The following is a 20,788-nucleotide window of genomic DNA, read 5'->3' as shown; positions in this document are numbered from 1 at the left end:
CTGAGTCCGGTTGCACCATCCAGTATCCTCCCAAACTGGAATTCATTCTTTCAAAGTGCAAATAAGACATACTGTACGTGACTGAAAACAAGCCTACTTTTCAGTTCAAGTGTTTCTGGCCTTCAGTTTCTGAATTTACTAAAACTCCAAGACATTATTATTAACAATGAGCTACGTTTAGAAAAGGTGGAGCTGCCTCCTGTGTCCTGAAGGGATGTAACCCCTGACTAATACAAATGTTATCTTGATACATAATCAATAGTAGTAATGTTTATATAAAAAAATGAAGTAAATAAATATATTTATCAAAATATAGAAAACAAAGTCAATCTGGCCCCTACGCCACACGGACGCCGCGTCCTCTGGACTATCTGACGTAATGTGCAATAACTTTCCTATGTGCAATACTCCAGCACTTTACTACTCAGCACTTTAGCACCCCAGCATTTTAATTTTAATTTTAAGTGATCTGTTTTTTATTGGATCTGTTTTTATTTTGGTTGCTGTTAAAGCAGCACAACGTAACTTTCAGCTTTTGTTGAGTTTGGCGGCTCCTTTGGACAAAAGCGGTAGTGCTTTACCAGTAGTGTGGAAGGGTTCCTACCATGCTCCTCAAAGTTACATAGTGCCAGTGAAGGCGATACAGACCCCTCAGACCATGACAGAGGTTCATTAAACCTGTTGGAAGTTGATGTACCATCACAATGACTCTGGAAATATTATATTAAGGTGGAAAAGTTACGTAGTGTCGCTTTAATTAAGTGTGTTGAATGCATGTACAGTATGAAAAACGCACGGATGCTGCTGTAACCCATGAATTTCCTGCAAAGGATTAATAAAGTATCTAATCTAAATAATCTAATCAGTAAACAGTAATGTTTTTAGTCCTGATTTAAAGGATCTACAGTTAGAGCAGACCTCAGGTCTACAGGAAGTTTGTTCCACCGGTGAGGAGCAGAATAACTGAACGCTGCCTCACCTTGCTTTGTTCTGGTTCTGGAACCACAACAAACCAGATCCAGATGAACCTCAGGGGTCTGGGAGCTTCATAGGAACTAACAGATCCAGCATGGATTTTGGTACAAGACCATTCAGGTCTTTGTAGACCAGCAGTAAGATTTTAAACTCTATCCTTAAGGGAAGGTGTTGCATCTTTCAGCAAAACAATGCCAAACCACATCCATTAAAGAAGCAGTCAGGCTGTTGAGCGGGTCCGACTGCAGTCCAGACCTTTCAGCATCTGAAAACATTTGGAGCATCAGGGGACTAAAACGACAAAGACCCGGGACTGTGGAGCAACTCCAGTCCAGACAAGAAGGGACTCGGTGTCCAGACAGATATGAGCTGTTGTTAAGAGTTTGAGACTTGTTGCTGCCATCAAATACAAAATAATCTTTTTTTTAAAGATGTTAAATTGACTCTTTTTCAATTTGTGATATAGTGTATTTCATAATTTCTATTGTGAATTAAATATGGGTTTATAATATTTGCATTTCATTAGATCCTATTCACATTTTAGGCAGCGTAGAAGTGCACAGTGCTGAAATAAAGCAGACTCCTGAGCAGCTTTGTGCAGTGTTTTATTTGTGGTTTTACTGACCTGTTTTCATGCCTGCTAGGCTGTACGGCACACCGCTGAACGTGGACCTGTTCCCGGCGCTGATGGCTGAAGACCTGGTTCCTGGCAGCCGGCTGGGCCCCACCCTCATGTGTCTGCTGGCCATGCAGTTCAGACGCCTGCGCGACGGCGACAGGTACACGCCCCTCACACCAGTCTCAGCTGAAGCACATGGAAGAACTCCACCACCCAGTTTATTTAGTTATTTATTTATTACGGATCCCCATTGGTCCTCACTGCAGTGAAGACTATTCTTCCTGGGGTCCAACATTGCACACATAAAACAATAAAATACAATCCTTACAATTAAAACATAACTAAATCTAAACAAAAATGATCTGAGATGTATTGGAATTCAACCCTTAAATTGTTGAAACCAGCCAGAACCAAACAACAAAAATATTTCATTTTGCACACCCAGAATTTCACACTGCAAAAACTCAAGAACCAGGAATATCTGTCTTATTTCTAGTTAAAATGTCTCATTTTTAGTCAAAAAATCTCATTACAATTAAAACAAGAGTCATTACCAGAAAAATAACTTGTTATTTGACAATTTTCACCTGTTTCAAAGAAATTTTCACTTGAAATAAGTTGGAAAATCTACCAGTGGGACAAGATTTATCTTCTCATTACAAGCAAAAAAAATCTTGTTCCACTGACAGATTTTTCTACTTATTTTAAGTGAAAATCTACTTTTAAACAGGTGAAAATTGTTGTTTGTTTCCAGTGATGAGTCTTGTTTTAAGTGTAATGAGATTTTTTTGACTAAAAATGAGACATTTTAACTAGAAATAAGACAAATATTCTTGTTAAGATTTTGAGTTTTTGCAGTGCAGAATAAACCAAATTTCAGAATAAAACAACTAAAACTGACTTCCTTGCTGTACTGCTTTTCTTAATTTATTTTTTTTAATCTAGCTTTATTGTTTATCATGGTTAAATGTGGTGGAAGCTTATTCCAATATGTTACTGCTCTCTACATCGTAGCCTCTTTAGTGCATTGGTTCTTAGAGAGGAAGAGATCTGGTTGCATAGCCATCCTGAGTATTGCTGGGTTTTAGATGTGATGACAAATAGATTAGGTTTACCAATATTCCAGATGTTAAAACAAAATGTTACCAGGCTCCACGCCAGCCTTTGGTCAACTTTTCTCCAGGACAATGCAGCGTGCATCCACTCAACACTGCTCCTAGCAGAGCAGCGGAGTTAACGACCCAAACAGGAGTCTCGTGGTTTCCCTTCCTGTTATTTTAGGCGATTCTAAAAGAGGCCGTTTAGCAGTATTTTTATGAGATGATTAGATCAGACAGGAAAAGCAGAATCGTTCACATGAAAGCGAGAACGCTGAAATCTCTCCACTCTCATTTCCCGTCCTGCTCAGGTTCTGGTATGAAAACCCGGGCGTGTTCACCCCCGCCCAGCTGACCCAGCTGAAGCAGGCGTCTCTGGCCCGCGTGCTGTGTGACAACGGCGACAACATCACCCGCGTCCAGCAGGACGTGTTCTCCGTGGCCGAGCTGCCGCACGGCTACGGCAGCTGCAGCGACATCCCGCAGCTGGACCTGCGCATGTGGCAGGACTGCTGCGAGGGTAAGACCCCTTTTCTAAACTAAACAGTTTAGAAAAAGGTGCAAACATTTCCTTTGTCCATAGAAAGTAACTTAAAGGGGACCTATTATGGCATTTAATGTCTATTTTAAACAGGTCTTGAATGTCTTAAAAACAAGCTTTTAATTGTTTTTTCTACATAAATTAGAAATTCAGCCTCTGGGCCATGTCTTTATCTTTACCTATTCGAACCTCATTCTCTATGCGGGATTCTGAGTGGGCGGGGCTATGATAATGAGGCTCTGTGCTGATTGGCTGCCTGAATGACGCGTGTGGCAGGGTGGAGGAGCTGCAGCCACTCAGGTTGATTGGGGCACAGGTGGCCCCAATCAACCAATCCACCCTGCCTGGCTTGATAAGTCATGGCTGCACAGCAGAAAGGGGCTGCTGCTGCTGGGAGAAGGTTCTGCACGTGTGTCTTGGGTGTGTCTGGAGAAAATAAACGTTCCTGCACTGAAACCTGTGTCCTCTGTCCTGTCGGTCGGCCCCGTAGCACTCGCTGTGCTACACTGGAGCCCAACGTGGGGCCCGACAGGATGGAGGCACTGGCACAGAAACTGGCAGACCTGGCGGCCCTGATCCGGAGCCAGGCGGAGCGGCAGACTGCAGCGCTGGAGACGCTGGCAGCGCAGCAGCCGGCAGGGTGGGGTCGCCCGCCTACTCTGCTCGCAGAGGACCGCCCCTTCACCTTCAGCTACCCGGACGTGCGGCGAGGGGTGCTGGACTGTCCAGGGCGGTCCTCGGAGGACGACTCCTTTTCCTTCACGTGCCCGTATGTGAGGCGAGCGGCGCGGGACCGTCTAGGGAGGCCCTCGGCGGTCCTGGAGGCGCCGGTCCTGGAGGCGCCGGTCCTGGAGGAGGCTGTCCTGGAGGAGGCTGTCCTGGAGGAGGCTGTCCTGGAGGAGGCGGTCCTGGAGGAGGCGGTCCTGGGGGAGGCGGCGGTCCTGGGGGAGGCGGCGGTCCTGGGGGAGGCGGCGATCCTGGAGGCGGAGATCCTGGAGGCGGAGATCCTGGAGGCGGAGACGTCGGTCGCCGGGGCGGTCCTGGACGTGCAAGCTCCAGAGGCGGACCAACGGCTGGAGCAGTGCTGCGTCGGGGAGGGGGTGGTCCTGGACGCGCCGCAGATGCCATCTGGCCCGAGGCCACCCTGGGCCCAGTCCCGAGAGCGGCGTTCTCGGCGGTCGGCCCGTCGCCGAGGACGACCTCCCGACCGGTCTCTGTGGTCGGCCCGTCGCCGAGGGCGACCTCCCGACCGGTCTCTGTGGTCGGCCCGTCGCCGAGGGCGACCTCCCGACCGGTCTCTGTGGTCGGCCCGTCGCCGAGGGCGACCTCCCAACCGGCCTCGTCAGCCGGCCAAACCGGGAAGGCCCGGAGGCGCAGTCTGCGGTTCCTGGCTTCCTCTCCCGCTCCGAGGGGGGCGGGGGGGGAGTTGGCTCGGCCGGATGGTCCCCGGCCTGAGGTTGGCGATGGGGGTGTGTGGCAGGGTGGAGGAGCTGCAGCCACTCAGGTTGATTGGGGCACAGGTGGCCCCAATCAACCAATCCACCCTGCCTGGCTTGATAAGTCATGGCTGCACAGCAGAAAGGGGCTGCTGCTGCTGGGAGAAGGTTCTGCACGTGTGTCTTGGGTGTGTCTGGAGAAAATAAACGTTCCTGCACTGAAACCTGTGTCCTCTGTCCTGTCGGTCGGCCCCGTAGCACTCGCTGTGCTACAACGCGATACACCGCTATGATAAAATGGCGGAAGCTCCGGCCGGCGGAGTCAAGCCTGAATTATGGTTCTGCTTTAAATCGATGCAGACCCTATGCCGTAGGGTACGGCGTAGGGTCTGCGTTGGTGTAACGCGGAACCATAAATCAGCCTTTACACCGTGTCATGCATGCGATGCGAGCGAGCGTCAGCGACAAAATCAATTCCATTGCTTTATTTTCTATTGGACTGTCCTAACTGGCCGCAGCGATGCAGCGCTGTGCATCGCTGCGCAGCGCGCCGTTTTGAGCTGAACATTTGTCGGACGCCCTGCTTCTATTTTCTTCCTGTCGCTCGCGTTGAAGCGAGCGCTGTAGGAAACAGTCACCGATGAGGAACGGCTGATCCAGTTAGTTGAAATGAGAAGTTATCTCTATGATTCCTCCTCATTTCACTACAAAAACCTCAATAAAGTGGCAGCTGCTGGAGGGAGATGGACAGAGAGCGTCCGATGTCACGCAGTGCTACGATAGTCGGACGCTCACACGCAGTTACATGGTTTTATAGTTGTGGGCGTGGTTTGCATTTTGGTTACGTAACGACGGGAGCAGAATCTGAACGGCTCGTAGATCCACATCACACTGGATGGCTCATCCGGGCGGCTGTACAGACAATGCAGAATTTGGTTGCTTTCCTCCTTCTCTGAGTTGGCAGGCTGAGGGGAGACCACTTTATACATGTTAAAGCAAGAAAAAACCTGTTTTTCATAATAGGTCCCCTTTAAGGACAACAATGTTGACGGTATTGGAGTGGTTGTTATGGTTTGATAGTTCCTGTTTTATTTTGAAGCCTGTGTCTTTGTGTTTGAGTTCTGGGTTGAACTTCCTGGTTCCCATCTGCCATGATTGTCTGCACCTGTGTCTCGTTAAAACTTCTGTATATCTGGTCTTGTCTTTCCCTTGCTCGCAGCTGGTCCGTTCTGTTAGGAATGGCGCTTGGAGTCGGACCCAGATGTAGGAGAGCAGGAGGCAAAAAATTGGATTTTACTTAACTAAAACAAAACCAAAACGCTGCTGAGCAGGATAAAAAAAACAGAGCTTAAACAAGAATCAAAAACTACAAAAACCTGAGCTGAAAACACAGAGAAAACAAACAGTACAGAACAGCAGGGAGCAGGGGAAAGACAAGACCAGATATACAGAAGGGTTAACGAGACACAGGTGCAGACAATCAGGGCAGATGGGGAAGCAGGAAGTTCAACCCAGAACTGAAACACGAAGACACGGGCTTCAAAATAAAACAGGAACTATAAAAGCACAACAGTGGTCTTAATAAAAAAGTCCTGATTATCAGTCCTGTTAACCACATGTGTGACACTGAGGCCTGTGAGAGCAAGGAAACCCCCAAACTGCACTGGAATGGAAAATAGAAACATCTTCTATCTCATTTTATGACATTTTGCTATTTAAAATGGTAATCCTAACTTACTTAAAGCAGTAAAGGTTCCCTTAGCTGCACCGTCAGACATGGAGAATAGAAGGAGACACATTTCCTTTTAAATCGTGAGGAAACTGGTTTCCTGCTGAACATGTGTGTCTGTTTATTTCAAAAGCGGATATAAATGAGAAACAATTAAATCGAGCATTAGCTAAAGCTTAAAAACAATCATCATGATGATTTAACAGCCTCCATCTCTGGATATTTCTGATGTTAGTGGGATGAGACATCCCAGCTGTGTGCAGGACTAGAACCTCTCAGGCACTCTATTCCTCATCTGATATCTTTTAAAACAAACGTCTTAGGCTTAATGATGAAAGATGAAGTAAACCAGTCCAGTGTGGGATCTTGTTTTTAAAACCAAAGCCATAATCTTTGTTTCCCTTTGATAAAATCTCTTTAAAAAGTAGCCTGTTTTCACAACAATCACCTTTTACATGCTTAGGGAATTTAAATACCCCTTTAAAAAGGAACACGGCTTTCTTCTGGCTTCTGTTTGCCAGAGAGCATTCCCTTTTGTTCAGATGTCACTTAGTGAGTGGAATGTGTACGCAGGAAATGCAGCATTTAAACCTAAACTGCTGTGTAAGGAAAGAAGCAGAAAGGTCACGGCAGACATTGCCAGAAGAAACCCCAGAACTCAAATGTTTGAGAGCAGGAATGAACCTGTCCACACCTGCACACACCTCCACATAAGCCCATCGGATAATGGTGCAGTGTTGGATTTTATGCAAAAGATGAAGATTAAGAACGAGGCAGGACGCCCCCACTTAGAACAGACACTAAACACTCGGGTTTAGAAAGTAAAGGTTTTATTTCTTGGTTCTTGAACAGTGGTGAGGAAAGGCCTTCTGTGGAAGCTTAAGTGTTTGCAAGCACAAGAACAAAAAAGTCAAATGACCTTTGATTTAAGTATCTGAAGACTAAGGGTGCTTTCAGACCTGTGGCTCGTTTGTTTTGTTCCGATTCAGGGGCTAAATCGATACAGTTGTTTCGTTTGTGGCGTTTGTGTTCACAAGGCAACCGTCTGTAGCGGTTCAAAGCTGTTAACAAATGCCATGCGCGAACCAACTGTTCTCACTGCAAGAACTCAAAATCTTACCAGGAATATTTGTCCTATTTCTAGTTAAAATGTAGGGGTGTAACAATATAACAAAGTGTATCGCGATATTGGATTATTATTAATCCATTGTGTTGACTAGAAACGCGCATCCGACCGCGCATCCGACCGCGCGTGCCGACCGCGTCTCGACCCACGGACCAAAATCTTCCTCCGCTCAGAAGAAACTAGTACCTTTTTGCGGTCCCGATCACGGGACTCTAGCAGGGTTTTGAGCTCTGAACTTTTAAGGCTGGTGTAGAGTTAAGCCTTACCTTATTAAATTAAACCTTTTTCGGGTGGTGAGTAGGATAAACACTTCCGAGTTCCAGTGTACTTTAATGTCCACTCAACAGTGTAGGATTTTAGAACATCAACACAGCACCTAGTGCCGTACTGTGGCGTATCACTCCGCCCAATCTAAAACAGACTAATCACTACAGATAAACTGACTAGTGTCATTATAGTCCCTGATTTACATCAGAATATAAAGAATAGATTTATAAAATAATGAACCCTGAATTACCAAAATAACCTTCTTAACAAAAATAAATCTCCTCTTACACTTATAAGGTGAGCATGAATCAATCTTTTTTATGATGTAAAATTGTATGTAATTATTTACTTTTATTTATTTATTTCATTTTAGTTGTTACATTTCTGGAAAAGAAAAAAGTCAAATCATACATGAGAGAAACTATTCAGTTTGTGGCAAAATATTTTTATTGTAACTGAACTGTAACTGAAGATGCATAATGCAAACCTGACATTTACTTTTAGTTCAGTTTGTGGAAAATGGTTGGCCTGGCTTTCTCTTTAAAACTTAAACAGTTATAAAAATACTGCTATAATATCGTATCGTTATCGTGACCTCAATATCGTGTATCGTACCGTATCGTGACATTAGTGTATCGTTACACCCCTATTAAAATGTTTCATTTTTAGTCAAAAAATCTCATTACACTTAAAACAAGAGTCATTACTAGAAAAATAACTTGTTATTTGACAATTTTCACCTGTTTCAAGTAAATTTTCACTTGAAATAAGTAGAAAAAGATTTATCTTCTCATTACAAGCAAAAAAATCTTGTTCCAATGACAGATTTTTCTACTTATTTTAAGTGAAAATCTACTTGAAACAGGTGAAATTTTTTATTTTTTTTTTCCAGTGATGAGTCTTGTTTTAAGTGTAATGAGATTTTTTTGACTAAAAATGAGACATTTTAACTAGAAATAAGACAAATATTCTTGTTAAGATTTTGAGTTTGTTCGTCAGAAATGAACGTGGAAGGAGTTTCCTCTTCTGTACCCCGGAAAAAACGACAACTATGGAGCATCGTAAGCGAGTGTGGCTAGTTTGTTTCTGTGTGTGTCTGTGTGCTGTGTGGATTATGTTCTCACTCCAAACGAACCGCTCCAGGTCCGGAAAGGAAGCGAGCCGAGACCACCTCTCCTAGACGATCTTGGCTCGCTTGTTTCGTCCCGCATCCGATTGCTGTGTTCACATGTACCAAACGAATCGACCTTTAGGGGGGAAACACTCCTCCCTGTTTCGGAACAACTGCTCCAAACTTGCTTCATCAACACAGGTGCAATCAAAGACAGTTAGAGTCATGCTTATGAACGACACCAAAATGCTTGGAGAGCCACTAGAAAGCACACTGGATGCAGAAGGTGTGTTTTTGCAGGCATGCACACACAGGTAGTGAGTTCAGTAAAGGGAGAGAACATCAAGTTCTTCAGCATCGGTTACAGTTTTACTCCCATTGGGTAATATCACCCTCTACCCAGATGTTGCAGCCCAAAAATGTAAATAAAGAAGGAAAATGCAAATAAAGGAGCTGGTTTCTGCAAATACTTACACCCCCACACACTTCTAGTGGCTCATTTTTCAGGGTCTACGATGGCATTATGTGCTGTTTTTTTAATCCCTTCCCAATCAGCACCAGGGGGAGATGAAATGGATCATTAAAGCTATTTTTAGTCATACCAAGCACAATACCATATATAGGAACACGTGCAGCACACCATAGAAACAGGAAAAGACCTCATAAAGACCATTTCCATTTCAACAAAACCAAGCTCACTGAGGCAGCAGGAGAAAAACACCAAGAATGATAACACAGCAGGGCTTTTCAGGACACTCAAAGACGTTTAACAATACAGCAAACTACATAAAACCAAGGAAGAATTAACAAAAGGAAATAAAATGAGTAGTTAGAGACTACAGGAATGTGGGTTTGAGTAGGTGGGTGTTGTAGCCTAGACATCGAGATGAACTGCTAGCAAATTCAAACTGTCTTTGCAGGAACATCTAGCCACCATCCGTTGGAAGTCATTAATTATGCCCAAAAGAAATAGTGAGCCAAACAAGTCAGTCAGAGGGAGCCTCTGGGGGGGATTATGACGTCCAAAATGACGACAGAGCGGCGACATTCAAATGTTTTTTTTATGCCAGCTAGATGTGTTTGCTGTGTCAGGCTACAGCAAAAGTTGAATTTACTCTTCTGCTCAACTCAAACTCATTTCATTTCATTAGTTTCACTTCATTTCACTTCATTTTGTGCAAATGGACATTGTACATTGATAAACATTTTAAAATGTAAATATCCCCAATCATAGCCAAAAGGCTTATTTGAATTGGCAGTTTCCCTGCAAGACTCAGTAAAAAGATACAAGCAACATTACATGACACACAAACTCAACAACAATTAAAAATCGCACAACACTGAATGTGGTTTTTTGTGTAAGATTTTTAGTCCTTTTTTATAAAGGGATTCAATCGGCTTGAATGCTGTGGAACATGCTAATGACCAGCTAGCTAGGCAATAGTCAATGTGTGATAGGATCATTGAATGGAAAAACATTATTGCTGCACTGTCAGTCAATGAGTTCCTTGTTTGCCAAGCCATATTTAGCAGAGTTACACACTTTCTTAATGTGCTCCCGTTGACTCGTTCTGTCGCTCTGACCACATCAACATGTCCGATGCTCTGATTGGTCGGACCACTGACTAAGCAACTGTCGGTGACTAAAAAAGAAAGGTTTTTAGTCCTCTTTTAAAATTGTCCGTAGTTTGTGGGGCCCTCAGGTTGTCAGGGAGGGCATTCCAGAGACGTGGGGCAGCGACACTAAGGCCCCGTCACCCATGGGTGCAGAGTCTGGTCCTGGGAACATGGAGGCAGTTAGTTTGGGAAGAGCAGAGGGAGTGGGTTGTGGGAAGAGGAGTTCTTTGAGGTAGTCGGGGAACATTTCCATGGACACTGACAGGAAGCCAGTAGAATGAGTGAAGAATGGGGGTGAATTGGTCGTGTTTCCGCACTCTCATCGGGATCCTAGCTGCAGAGTTTTGGATGTATTGGAGCTTCTCCAATACATCCAAAAATCACTGGTCATTGGTTTTCAGTAATCATTTCAAGGTCTGTAGCGTGTCTGAATGTCTTATGTGCTGTGCCTCCACCAACCCCGGGAGGGCTTACACTGAGCTCAGGTCTCCTTCTTATCCTGAGGAGTGGAGTGAGGAGTTTTCACCAGACAGGGTGGGGTTTCTCTGGCCAGACGTAGCGCGTGGAAGGATCACGTTATTCCGGCCAGAGGGGGCATGTATAATCCAGAACTGCTGCATGTTTTTGTGAGGATAGCTCACATTAGCTACCAAGGGAACACGGGGAAAACCTTTCACCAACCCCACCCAGGGTGTGGGCACTGAAGTCATGGGGGAACTTAGCACGCACTTCAGCGCCCACAGTGTCCCCGGCGGGAATCTAACTCAGGACCTTCTTGCTGTGAGTTGGCTGCACTACCTGCTGCGCCACCGTGCCCCCATGACAGAATGAATGAATATTTCTGCAGTGGAGAGAAAGGGAGGGACAAAGATGGACGATTTTCCAGAGATGGAAGAATGATGTCCTGGTGATGTGGGATTTGATGGTGGAGGTGGTGAGATGGTGAAGTCCAATATGGCAAGGCTGCGCACCGAGTGGGAGGGAGTGACATCATGAGCTTCGATGAGCAGGGAGGAGTCCTGGGCAGACGATAGGAGAGCTTTGGGTTCAACAATGATGAATTCAGTTTTGTTCCTGTTGAGTTTAAAGAAGTCATTCTCCCTCCAGGTTTTGATATTAGTCAGAAAGTTTGTGATGGGGGAGAGTAAGGCTGCCGGGTGGATTTGGTGGATATATCATCTGAATAACTGTGGAAATGTAGTCCATAGTGGTATAAGATGTGACCAAAGAGGACGATGAAGAGGAAGGGACCAAGTACGGAGCCTTGAGGGACACCGTTGAGGGCTAGGGTTTGGATCCTCTGGTGTCTACCCAACTCTGAAACTGGTCTCCCCTTTGATGTTTGGCCATCATAAATCATATTCTAGTGAAAAACTCCACTCCCTTCATGGAATCCCAAGTTTCTGAGACCAAACTCAATTTTCGATCTCCCAACCCATTTCTAAGTGATAAAATATGTATAAAAGCAGGCAAAATCAAGCTAATATCTGAGAATCGCACAATCTTGACGAAACACCTGAAGAGATGTGGACTTGTGAAGTGCTTATCGATTCTGTTGCTTGGGAATATTTGAGAGGGGTGTCAAACAGCTACAGCTCAGCGACTGTTCCCTGTCAAGCGCTCATGCTGAAAACCCCTGATGTCAACAAACCCAAAGCAGTTGGACTTGAAAAGAATCCTTACATGTACTTACATAGTTTATTACATGAAAAACCTTTAGTGCACCGGTCTGGCTAAACATGCCAAAATAGCCAATTATTTCCGTTTCCAGACCAGCTTGGGTATGTAAAGTGATCGTCTTGGTTTTTCCTTATGACATGCATGCAAAGTTTAACTACCAGCTTGCATAAATCATTGACGGGGTCATCCAAGAGGCACTCAGTAAATACGAGTCAGCTCCACATTCTTCCCCCGAACCTTAATGCTGTCATGTATGGTTTATACACGTTTTTGTTTTCCTTTGCCAACATTGTCAATAAAACTGCTCACAGTACAAGCTTAGCTTGACCTCCGAACGCAGCAGCAAGTGTTGCTGTAGCCAAGTGAGCATTCCTCCCCGTCGGTATGAGATTGTAGTTTCACGGTTTTTAGTGTTTCTCTTTTACACAGGGCTGACCTCTGAATCAAAGCTGATACACAGCTCAGCAGAAGTGTTTAACCCGTCAGATAGAGATGCAGTCCTCCTCTTATCCATCGTGTCTTCCACATTATTATGACACATCTGTTAATACTCTTCACGGTGCTGTGTTTTGGTCAGGTCACGGTAAAGAAAATAAACCTCACTGTTGGTCACAAAAGCACTTTTAAGACATAAGATAAGTAACTTTGACAGTCCAAAAGTGAACAAATGTGCTGAATTAACAGGTTTGGAAGTCAGATGGACCACGCCCAACTTAGCTCAGATACCACATATTATTTCAGCTAAACGTAGCTCATGTTGTTCTCTACTGGTAACCAAATTGGGCTCATTCTCATTAAATCTTGTTTTAGATGTCGTTTCTTCAGCAACATCTGGGGCCTCATTTATAAAAGACTGCGTAGGATTCACACTAAAAGTGTACGTGCGCTCAAAAGCCGAAAATGGCGTGCGCACAAAAAAATCCTGATTTATAAAACCGTGTGCACGCACATCTGCACGCAATGTTCTCTTTATAAATCACAGTCCAGCTGGAAGGTTGCGCACGTGAATTCGCTTCATATCCCGCCCTCTACACGCCCACTTTTTACCATGTATGGGCAATGCAAAGTACTCCATGACTGTATTTCCATATAAATGAGCCTGCTGAGCATGCACAGCGGCTTCCTGCAGCATGTTTCTGCTGCGCGTCAGGATGAATGAGACGTGTCGAGCCACCATGCCACTAAATTTCACGGAGACTGAGATCAAGATGTTGTGGATGAGGTGGAGGCCAGTAAAACCACATTATTTGGTGGTCACAGTAGTGGCATCACTAACAAAAATAAAGCGAGTGAGTGGCAGCCAGAATCTGATTTCTGGCCGCGGGAGCGTGCACAGCAGCCCGTTGAGCGATAGCGTTAAAACGTCAGATTTTCAGATTATGAAGCTCAAGAATGAGATCAAATCATATTTAGGTAGAAACAACCTTTCTTTAACTGTATTTGGCCTTCAATAAATTTTTGGCAGGTAAAAAGACCCATTTTCAGGGGAGAAATCAGATTCTGGCAGGCAATCACTTTTTGGCATGACACCGGCACGGCGTGTCCTGCACCGCGGCTGCAGCAGCAGCTGCACCAGAGCGATCCAAGCGCATGGCACACCTGGAAGTGGCCGAGTCCTGACTGACGTTGTGCTTGAAACACAGAGGGACATGATCAGCGCTATTATATTATAAGTCTGATATGTGATGACATTATTAAAAGTATGACATGAATCTGGCTTCATTTCACCACCTCACCGCCTGCGTCGCCAGTTCCCCATATCTTAAAAATGTTTGTGCGCTAGGATCAAAGTTGGCGTAAAGATACACACATTTTTCCGTTAGTTTCTTTTTATTTAAATCCCAACCTTTGCGTAGAAGGTGGCTTGCGCATCTTTCAAGCCCTGTTTTGTGCGTGTGTAAGCTTTATAAATGAGGCCCCTGGTCTATCAGTGCTCAGCCATACTCCATTTTTATCTCAAGGGTCGGGGGTGCCGGGTGTGTCTGCATCTGAATAGTATGCTGTGCATGTGTGTGTTTGTCGTATGAATGAGGGTACGGGGAGTGGGGGGGTCAAGGGAGATTGTTTCTTTTTACTTATTAATTAATTACTAATTAATTTAAAGCACTTTGTGTTGCAATCCAGCTGTATGAAAAGTGCTATATAAATAAATAAAGTTTAAGTTTTAAGTTTAAGACAGAGCAGAAGCTGAAGCTGCAGCTAAAGAAAACCACAATGAAGGACATTTTTTATTTGATGATAAATGATCTGTTGAATCTCTGAGCGGCTGATCAGAAGTCCAATCAGTGCTGCACTTCCTGTCAGTCCCTTAACGTGACTGCAGCAGTTCAGGATGCTTGGGAGCTCTGTGAACTTCGAAAAATCATTGAGGTAAACTCCAGAGGTGTCATAAAACATGACGCAGTGCTTGTCTGAAGGGGCAGGGTTTGTGACATCAGGAGTTAGGATCTCCCATTTCACCTATTGAATGTCTGCATGTGCTTTGTGGGTGGCAATGTTTCTGTTTGTGCACAAAGAAAAGAGATTGAAACACAATTCTTCTTTGTGCTCATTTGTCTTTGGGTTTTTTGTTTGTTTTTTTTTAGTCTGCATACATATTAATGGTTAATACCAAATTGGTAAAAACCTAAATCATATATATGCATATTAATATATAACAATTTAATATATCACTTTTTTTTTTTAACATATATATGCACAGGGAAACGCGCACACAAGCTTTTGAAATCTGTAAGAGAGAAAACAGACAGACACAAGAACAGGCAGAGACACAAACCGCAACCATTTCAGGTCTCTGAGATTGAATCCAGTCTTTGTGGTTTTGCTGTTTTATTATTTGGAATTAAAACATCTATCTGTGAGCCACAACAATAAAACTCCTTACGTTTTATTATTGCAGCTGATTGTTGAAGGACCTGAATCTCCTTCCCCTGGGTTTTCCTGTATCGGTTATCTAGTGATGTGCCTTGTTTGGTCCAACAGACTGCAGAACCAAAGGTCAGTTCAACGCGCTGTCGTACCACTTCAGAGGGCGGAGGTCAGCTGAGCACAGCTACAAAGAGGAGCAGGCTGACAACAGCATCCACGAGAAGAGGTAACACAGCAACCAGCATCCGCTTTTCTAAAGTAGAAATCCACCAAAACCCTGACGAGTCATTTCATCTGTCTTTGCAGCTCTGTGAAAGAAGCACAGGGAAGTCTTTCAAACGTTACCGTCACCCCCAAAAAAAGCAGCGAACCCTCAATCGGCGATTTCCAGGATTTTGTGTCCGACATGCAAAAGACCATCACAGGCTTACGAAAGCAGGTTTGTTTCCACGGAGACTGGTTGCATCCTTGCATCTGGTAATGTCCTGAAGGAGCCACGTAGGGTTCCATGCCAGGAACCCCACTGTGCTCTCAAACTATGCAGCAGATGCAGTCGTTTGATGGTGAACTGTGGAGGAAAACACAGGACCTGGTGTCACACCAAGTGGCAGCATGGCTGTTCCTTCCTAATGGCACTTTTCCACTAGCACCTACTCGGCTCTGCTCATCTCATCTCAGCTCGGCTCCACTTGGTCTGGTTTCTTTTCCACTACAATTCAGCACCTGGAGCAGAAGTAGGAGGTTGTGAAGCTGCTGTGACGTATTTGATTGTGTGATCTAAATGAAGAAGACAACAACACTAAAGATTCAATTCAATTCAATTTTATTTCTATAGCATCTATTACAACAGAAGTTGTCTCTAGGATCTTTCCAGAGACCCAGAACATAAACCCCCGAGCAATTGTTACATAAACAATGGCAGGTAAAAACTCCCCTAGTGGGAGAAAAACTTTAAACCAAACAGTGGCAAGAAAAACTCCCCTTTAGGAGGGAAGAAACCTTGAGCAGATGTAGAACCTGGAGGAGATGATAGATGTGCTGCTGGGTCTGTCGCTCGTGTTCGATATAAAGTTAAAAAATGAGAGTGAGAGAAGCTTCAAGTGGTGACGCTTTTTTTTTTTTGTTTGTCTCTGCGCTGCTGAAAAGTCAGCTGGAGCCGTGAGCAGCTATGAAGAGACAGAGTTCCTGGTAGATCTGGTCGTTCCTTATCACCCTTCTAGATCCCTTTTTAATTCTCTCCTCAGCACCAGGTTTATGAACATCTGACCCTCAGAGTTGGATCATGAAACAGACTTCTGCTGCCATTGCTGGTCGGATAAAATGAAAAAGCCGCGAGTCGCTCTTTCTCTGATTTCCTCCTCCTGACTCAGACGTCTGACTCCAACCCCCCGACCAATCGGTGGCCTGTAGTGTGTTGATGTCAGATACAGCCGACTCAGCCGCTTAGAACCTCTGCAGAATAGATACAGAAAAGTATCTACTCGGCACGTTAGACCCCTGGTGGAAAAGAACCAAACCGAGTCAAGTCGGGCTGAGTAGGTACTAGTGGAAAAGCGCCATAAGAGAGCGGTCCAGATGAAGAAGGGAGCCGGTTACTAACTTTTTGTCCCTGTGTTTTTGCAGATTAGAAGACTTGAAACCCGTCTCAGCAGGACTGACTGCACTGACCAGGAGGGGCGTGAGCGAGCGGATGGAGAACAGTGGAAAAAGGACTCGTGCTCCACGTGTGAATGCAGAGTACGTTTAAACACACATGGTGCAGCAGCTCACTGCTCCCCGGTGAGGAGGGCGGGCCCTCACAACCCCGTGTGGAGTCTGTGGACAGGCTTTCCTCCTGCACTGGTCACATTTCTGCGCTTCAGGATTTCAGCTCACGTATTTTGCTCAGCAACCTTTTAACTGACTTATCATTTTCACCGTGGTTTTCCTTCCTACGAAGCAAGTGTGAAAGCCAAGGCTGCAAATACTGAAACATATATTCAACCATCCCTGTTTGTACCCAGACCTCCAGCAGCCAGAAGGAATTAAACACTGACAGTGCTGCATGAAATAGTTAGTGGACCCCAAGGATTAGGACCTCAATGAAAACTTATTAAACTCAGTATAGTCTATACCTGCCTCAGTCCTCTTCAGGGACGGGGAGGTCTGCTGGAGCCGGATAAAAGACTAGTACATCCTCAACAGGTTCCACATCCATCACATAGAGAAACAACCACATACTCAGGGTCAATTAAGGCAAGGCAAGTTTATTTGTATAGCACAATTCAACACAAGGTAATTCAAAGTGCTTTACATCAAAATTAAAAGCAGCAAGACACAATTAAACAGTAAATAACAAATAAAATGAAATAAAATGACCTGGACCTGGAGCACCTGGAGAAGATCCACACAAGCACAGGGAGAACATGGAAGGTGCTGGTATAACTGAGGCAGCACTGCGCTCAGCAAACTACCTGGAGCTCAGCTGATTAAGCGTGATTAAGTGTGGATGTGTGGCTTAGAACTGATCCATCAGTAAGCCCCACCTCTCAAACACTAATGAGCCAATGGTTGTTGAGTATCAGTTCCACAGGGAGCAGAATTGGGACATCTGAAGCTTTCAGCTCCACAGAAAAACATTGTAAGATCATGAACTCTTGAACTGGGGGGGGTTGATTCAAGATTCAAGACAACTTTATTTATCCCTTGAAGGGCAATTTGATTAGGCAGCTCGCGCCCAAACACACACATAACAAACACATAAGACATTCAAGAGGGCACACAGAGAGAAAGTTGGCAGCTGTGTGCAAAAATCTGCAATTTGTTGCATTAAAAAAGTGCTGATACCAATAAATTAATTAATTAATTAAAAGACAGTCTATACAAACACTGGATGATATCATTCCTAGACAGTACACAGTACCTAAATGCACATACCAAACAAATTCATAAGGATAAACTTAATAGCCGGACAGCAGAGGGGATAAAAGACTTGGAAAAGCGATTACCCTTACAAACAGGTTGGGCATAACGACGTCCTGAAGGCAGAAAAAGGCATAAAAAGTACAGTGCCATAAATAGAATTATATGGATAGAAAAGAAATAAGTACTGTACATTTCATCCTGCTGTTTTTTCTGCTTTAACCTTCACTTGAGCGATCCTGGCCTCTCACCGTGTCTAATCCAGCTCCCTCCCTGTCGTCCCCCCAGGACGGCCAGGTGACCTGCTTCGTGGAGACGTGTCCGCCGGCCGAGTGCGAGCGACCCGTCAAACTAAAAGGTTCCTGCTGCCCCGTCTGCCTCCAGCAGGACGTGGAGGAGAGGAAAAGCTCCGACCCCCGACACCAGTAACCGTCTGGAGCGGTCAACACCGACAACCGTGTGTCTGAACATCACTCATCATGAGACGGGACTCGTGAAGGTGTGCTGATCCACAGCCACAGTTAACCTCAATAGACCCAACAGCCTCGCCTCACTTTGTGATTTGTTACACTTTGTTTTTTTTTTCTTTTTTATATAAATTAGGGGAGGGTGGTTTTTGTTTTAACTTTCAGTTTGCAGCCCGAGGCTCGGTTTGAAATCCCCCCCTTCCCCCCCCGGCAAACAAGCCAGCAAACACTCCAGGGATTTACTTGTGTAGCAATGAATGAATGAAATCTGAAGAAGATGGACAAAGCTCTCTTCCCTGCTCACGGAGAAAGTGGAGCGAACGCTCGCTCTCCTGCGACACGAGGAGACGCAGGACCAGCTGCAGTCGACCAGCAGGAAAGGGAAGGTGATGGAAGGGCGGCAGCAAAGTTTTCTCAGGTCAGAGATGCCGAAAACTGGTGCTATTTCCCCAATTTTTAATACGATTTACTAAACACAAACCTTCAAAGTATTATCCTTTGTATGCAAAACAACATATATACACTAAGTATATGTCTTTTAATGATGCATCACAACTAAGAGGATTGTTTTTACGAGTAGCGTTGCTTCATCTTTTAATCCATGGTGCTTTATATCGTGTTATAATGTTCTTTTTACCCTTTTTTGTATGAAATTGCTTACATATGAAGATAATGTGAAGCCCTACAAAAATGTTTGTAATGCAAAAGAAACATGTCTACTGATTACTGCTCCTCTGTCCACGGATGACTCCCTTGCTTTCGCCGCCGGCCCGTACTGTGTTGGAATGGGGTGGGGGCTGCTTCGCTCGCCGCCACGGGGCGCTCGCCGCCGCGGGGCGCTCCGTCGCACAGTTGCGCTACCATTCAAACTTCATTTTGCATCCACAAAGCAGAATTTTTCCATTTGTGCAACTGTGGACTTAACTTTGGTATTTTCTCAACTTCTGAAGCCAGAAATATGGTTCAGTAACTTCTAAAATGACTAAAGGAAAGAGCTTGTGTAAATGTTGTAACAGTCTGGCTTCAGTATTCGACACGCTAACATTACCACAGCAGTGTTCCCCCGATCTGCACACAGTTGCTTTCTACTCCTTCTAAGTCTTCACCACAGTCATGCAAATACGTTAGTGCCCTTTATCTTAATCCTGTGTTTCTTGGTGTGTTAATACATAACTACAGTCATCTGACCAGACCCAGTGTTAGTAGTGGCCAAATGCAACCTCGGACAATCGACTTATAACTTTTTCACAGTGCCGTTATTTGTATTCTAAAAAAATGAATGAAAACAAAAGGAAAACTAAATGTTTGGGAAACACTAAGTAACTTTCTGATAGGATTTAAGGATGCTGGTTTGTGAGAAAGTGAGAAAGACATCAGCAGAGGTCTTAGGGAAGCAATTGTTGCTTCACATTAATATGGAAAAGCTTCTAAAATCATTTGCATTCCAGACAGCTGTCAATACTGCCAGGAGTGGGCGTCCCAGCAAATTAGAAACCGTTATTTTTTTCATTTGTCCCACAATGGGGAAGGTGCATTGTCCTTAAGACTTCTGGGACAATGTCTTAAAGACATATGAGACCAAAGTGGAGATGTTGACCTTCATCAAGAAGCAGACACTGCAAAAACTCAAAATCTTAACAAAAATATTTGTCTTATTTCTAGTGTAAATGTCTCATTTTTAGCTCATTACGTTTAAAACAAGACTCATCACTGGAAAAAACAACAATTTTCACCTGTTTCATGTAGATTTTCACTTAAAATAAGTAGAAAAATCTGCCAGTGGAACACATTTTTTTGCTTGTAATAAGAAGATAAATCTTGTTCCACTGGCAGATTTTTCTACTTATTTCAAGTGAAAATTTACTTGAAACAGGTGAAATTTGTCAAATAAGTTATTTTTCTGGTAATGACTCTTATTTTAAGTGTAATGAGATTTTTTGACTAAAATGAGACATTTTAACTAGAAATAAGACAAATATTCCTGGTAAGATTTTGAGTTTTTGCAGTGTATTTAGAGAAAAGCAAACATAGTAAAAGGCTTCATCAAGCGCCGTAGTGAAGAGGTCATGGTTGGTGACTGCGTTGCAGCCGTAGGACCTGGACGTCTTGCAGCAGCCGAGTGGACCATGAAATCCTCTGGTCCAAGTGTGAGACCGTCTCATGAACCTGGTGGGAACCTGCTCATAAAACAGGGACAATAGTCTGAAGATGAGCAGTTAATCTTCATCAGAACGACTGAAAAATCAAAGCAGCATTGTTTCAGACCAAAACCTGATGGAAAGGAGTTTTTTCCCTCGTTTGGCTTTAAGTAATTAGGTAATAATGTCATTTTTCAGAGGTTGTATTTACCCAAC

General features: G+C 44.3%; 1 protein-coding gene across 3 annotated transcripts in view; it reads left to right on the top strand.

The window, feature by feature from the left end:
- The window catches only part of LOC133462084 (peroxidasin), a 137,359-nt gene extending 117,640 nt beyond the window's left edge, over window positions 1-19,719 (top strand). For all 3 annotated transcript variants that reach the window (XM_061743206.1, XM_061743205.1, XM_061743204.1), the window contains 6 exons: window positions 1,620-1,754; window positions 3,003-3,211; window positions 15,181-15,292; window positions 15,373-15,505; window positions 16,690-16,803; window positions 18,256-19,719. In XM_061743206.1, coding sequence (XP_061599190.1) covers window positions 1,620-1,754; window positions 3,003-3,211; window positions 15,181-15,292; window positions 15,373-15,505; window positions 16,690-16,803; window positions 18,256-18,396 — 844 coding nt within the window. In that variant the 3' untranslated portion in view covers window positions 18,397-19,719. The remainder of the gene's footprint in view (window positions 1-1,619; window positions 1,755-3,002; window positions 3,212-15,180; window positions 15,293-15,372; window positions 15,506-16,689; window positions 16,804-18,255) is intronic.
- The last annotated feature ends 1,069 nt before the right edge of the window (window positions 19,720-20,788 follow it).

This window comes from Cololabis saira, chromosome 16 (genome assembly GCF_033807715.1).
Source record: "Cololabis saira isolate AMF1-May2022 chromosome 16, fColSai1.1, whole genome shotgun sequence".
Lineage (NCBI taxonomy): Eukaryota > Metazoa > Chordata > Actinopteri > Beloniformes > Belonidae > Cololabis > Cololabis saira.
Note: the sequence above shows the minus strand (reverse complement) of the source record. Positions and strands in the feature narration are given on the sequence as shown.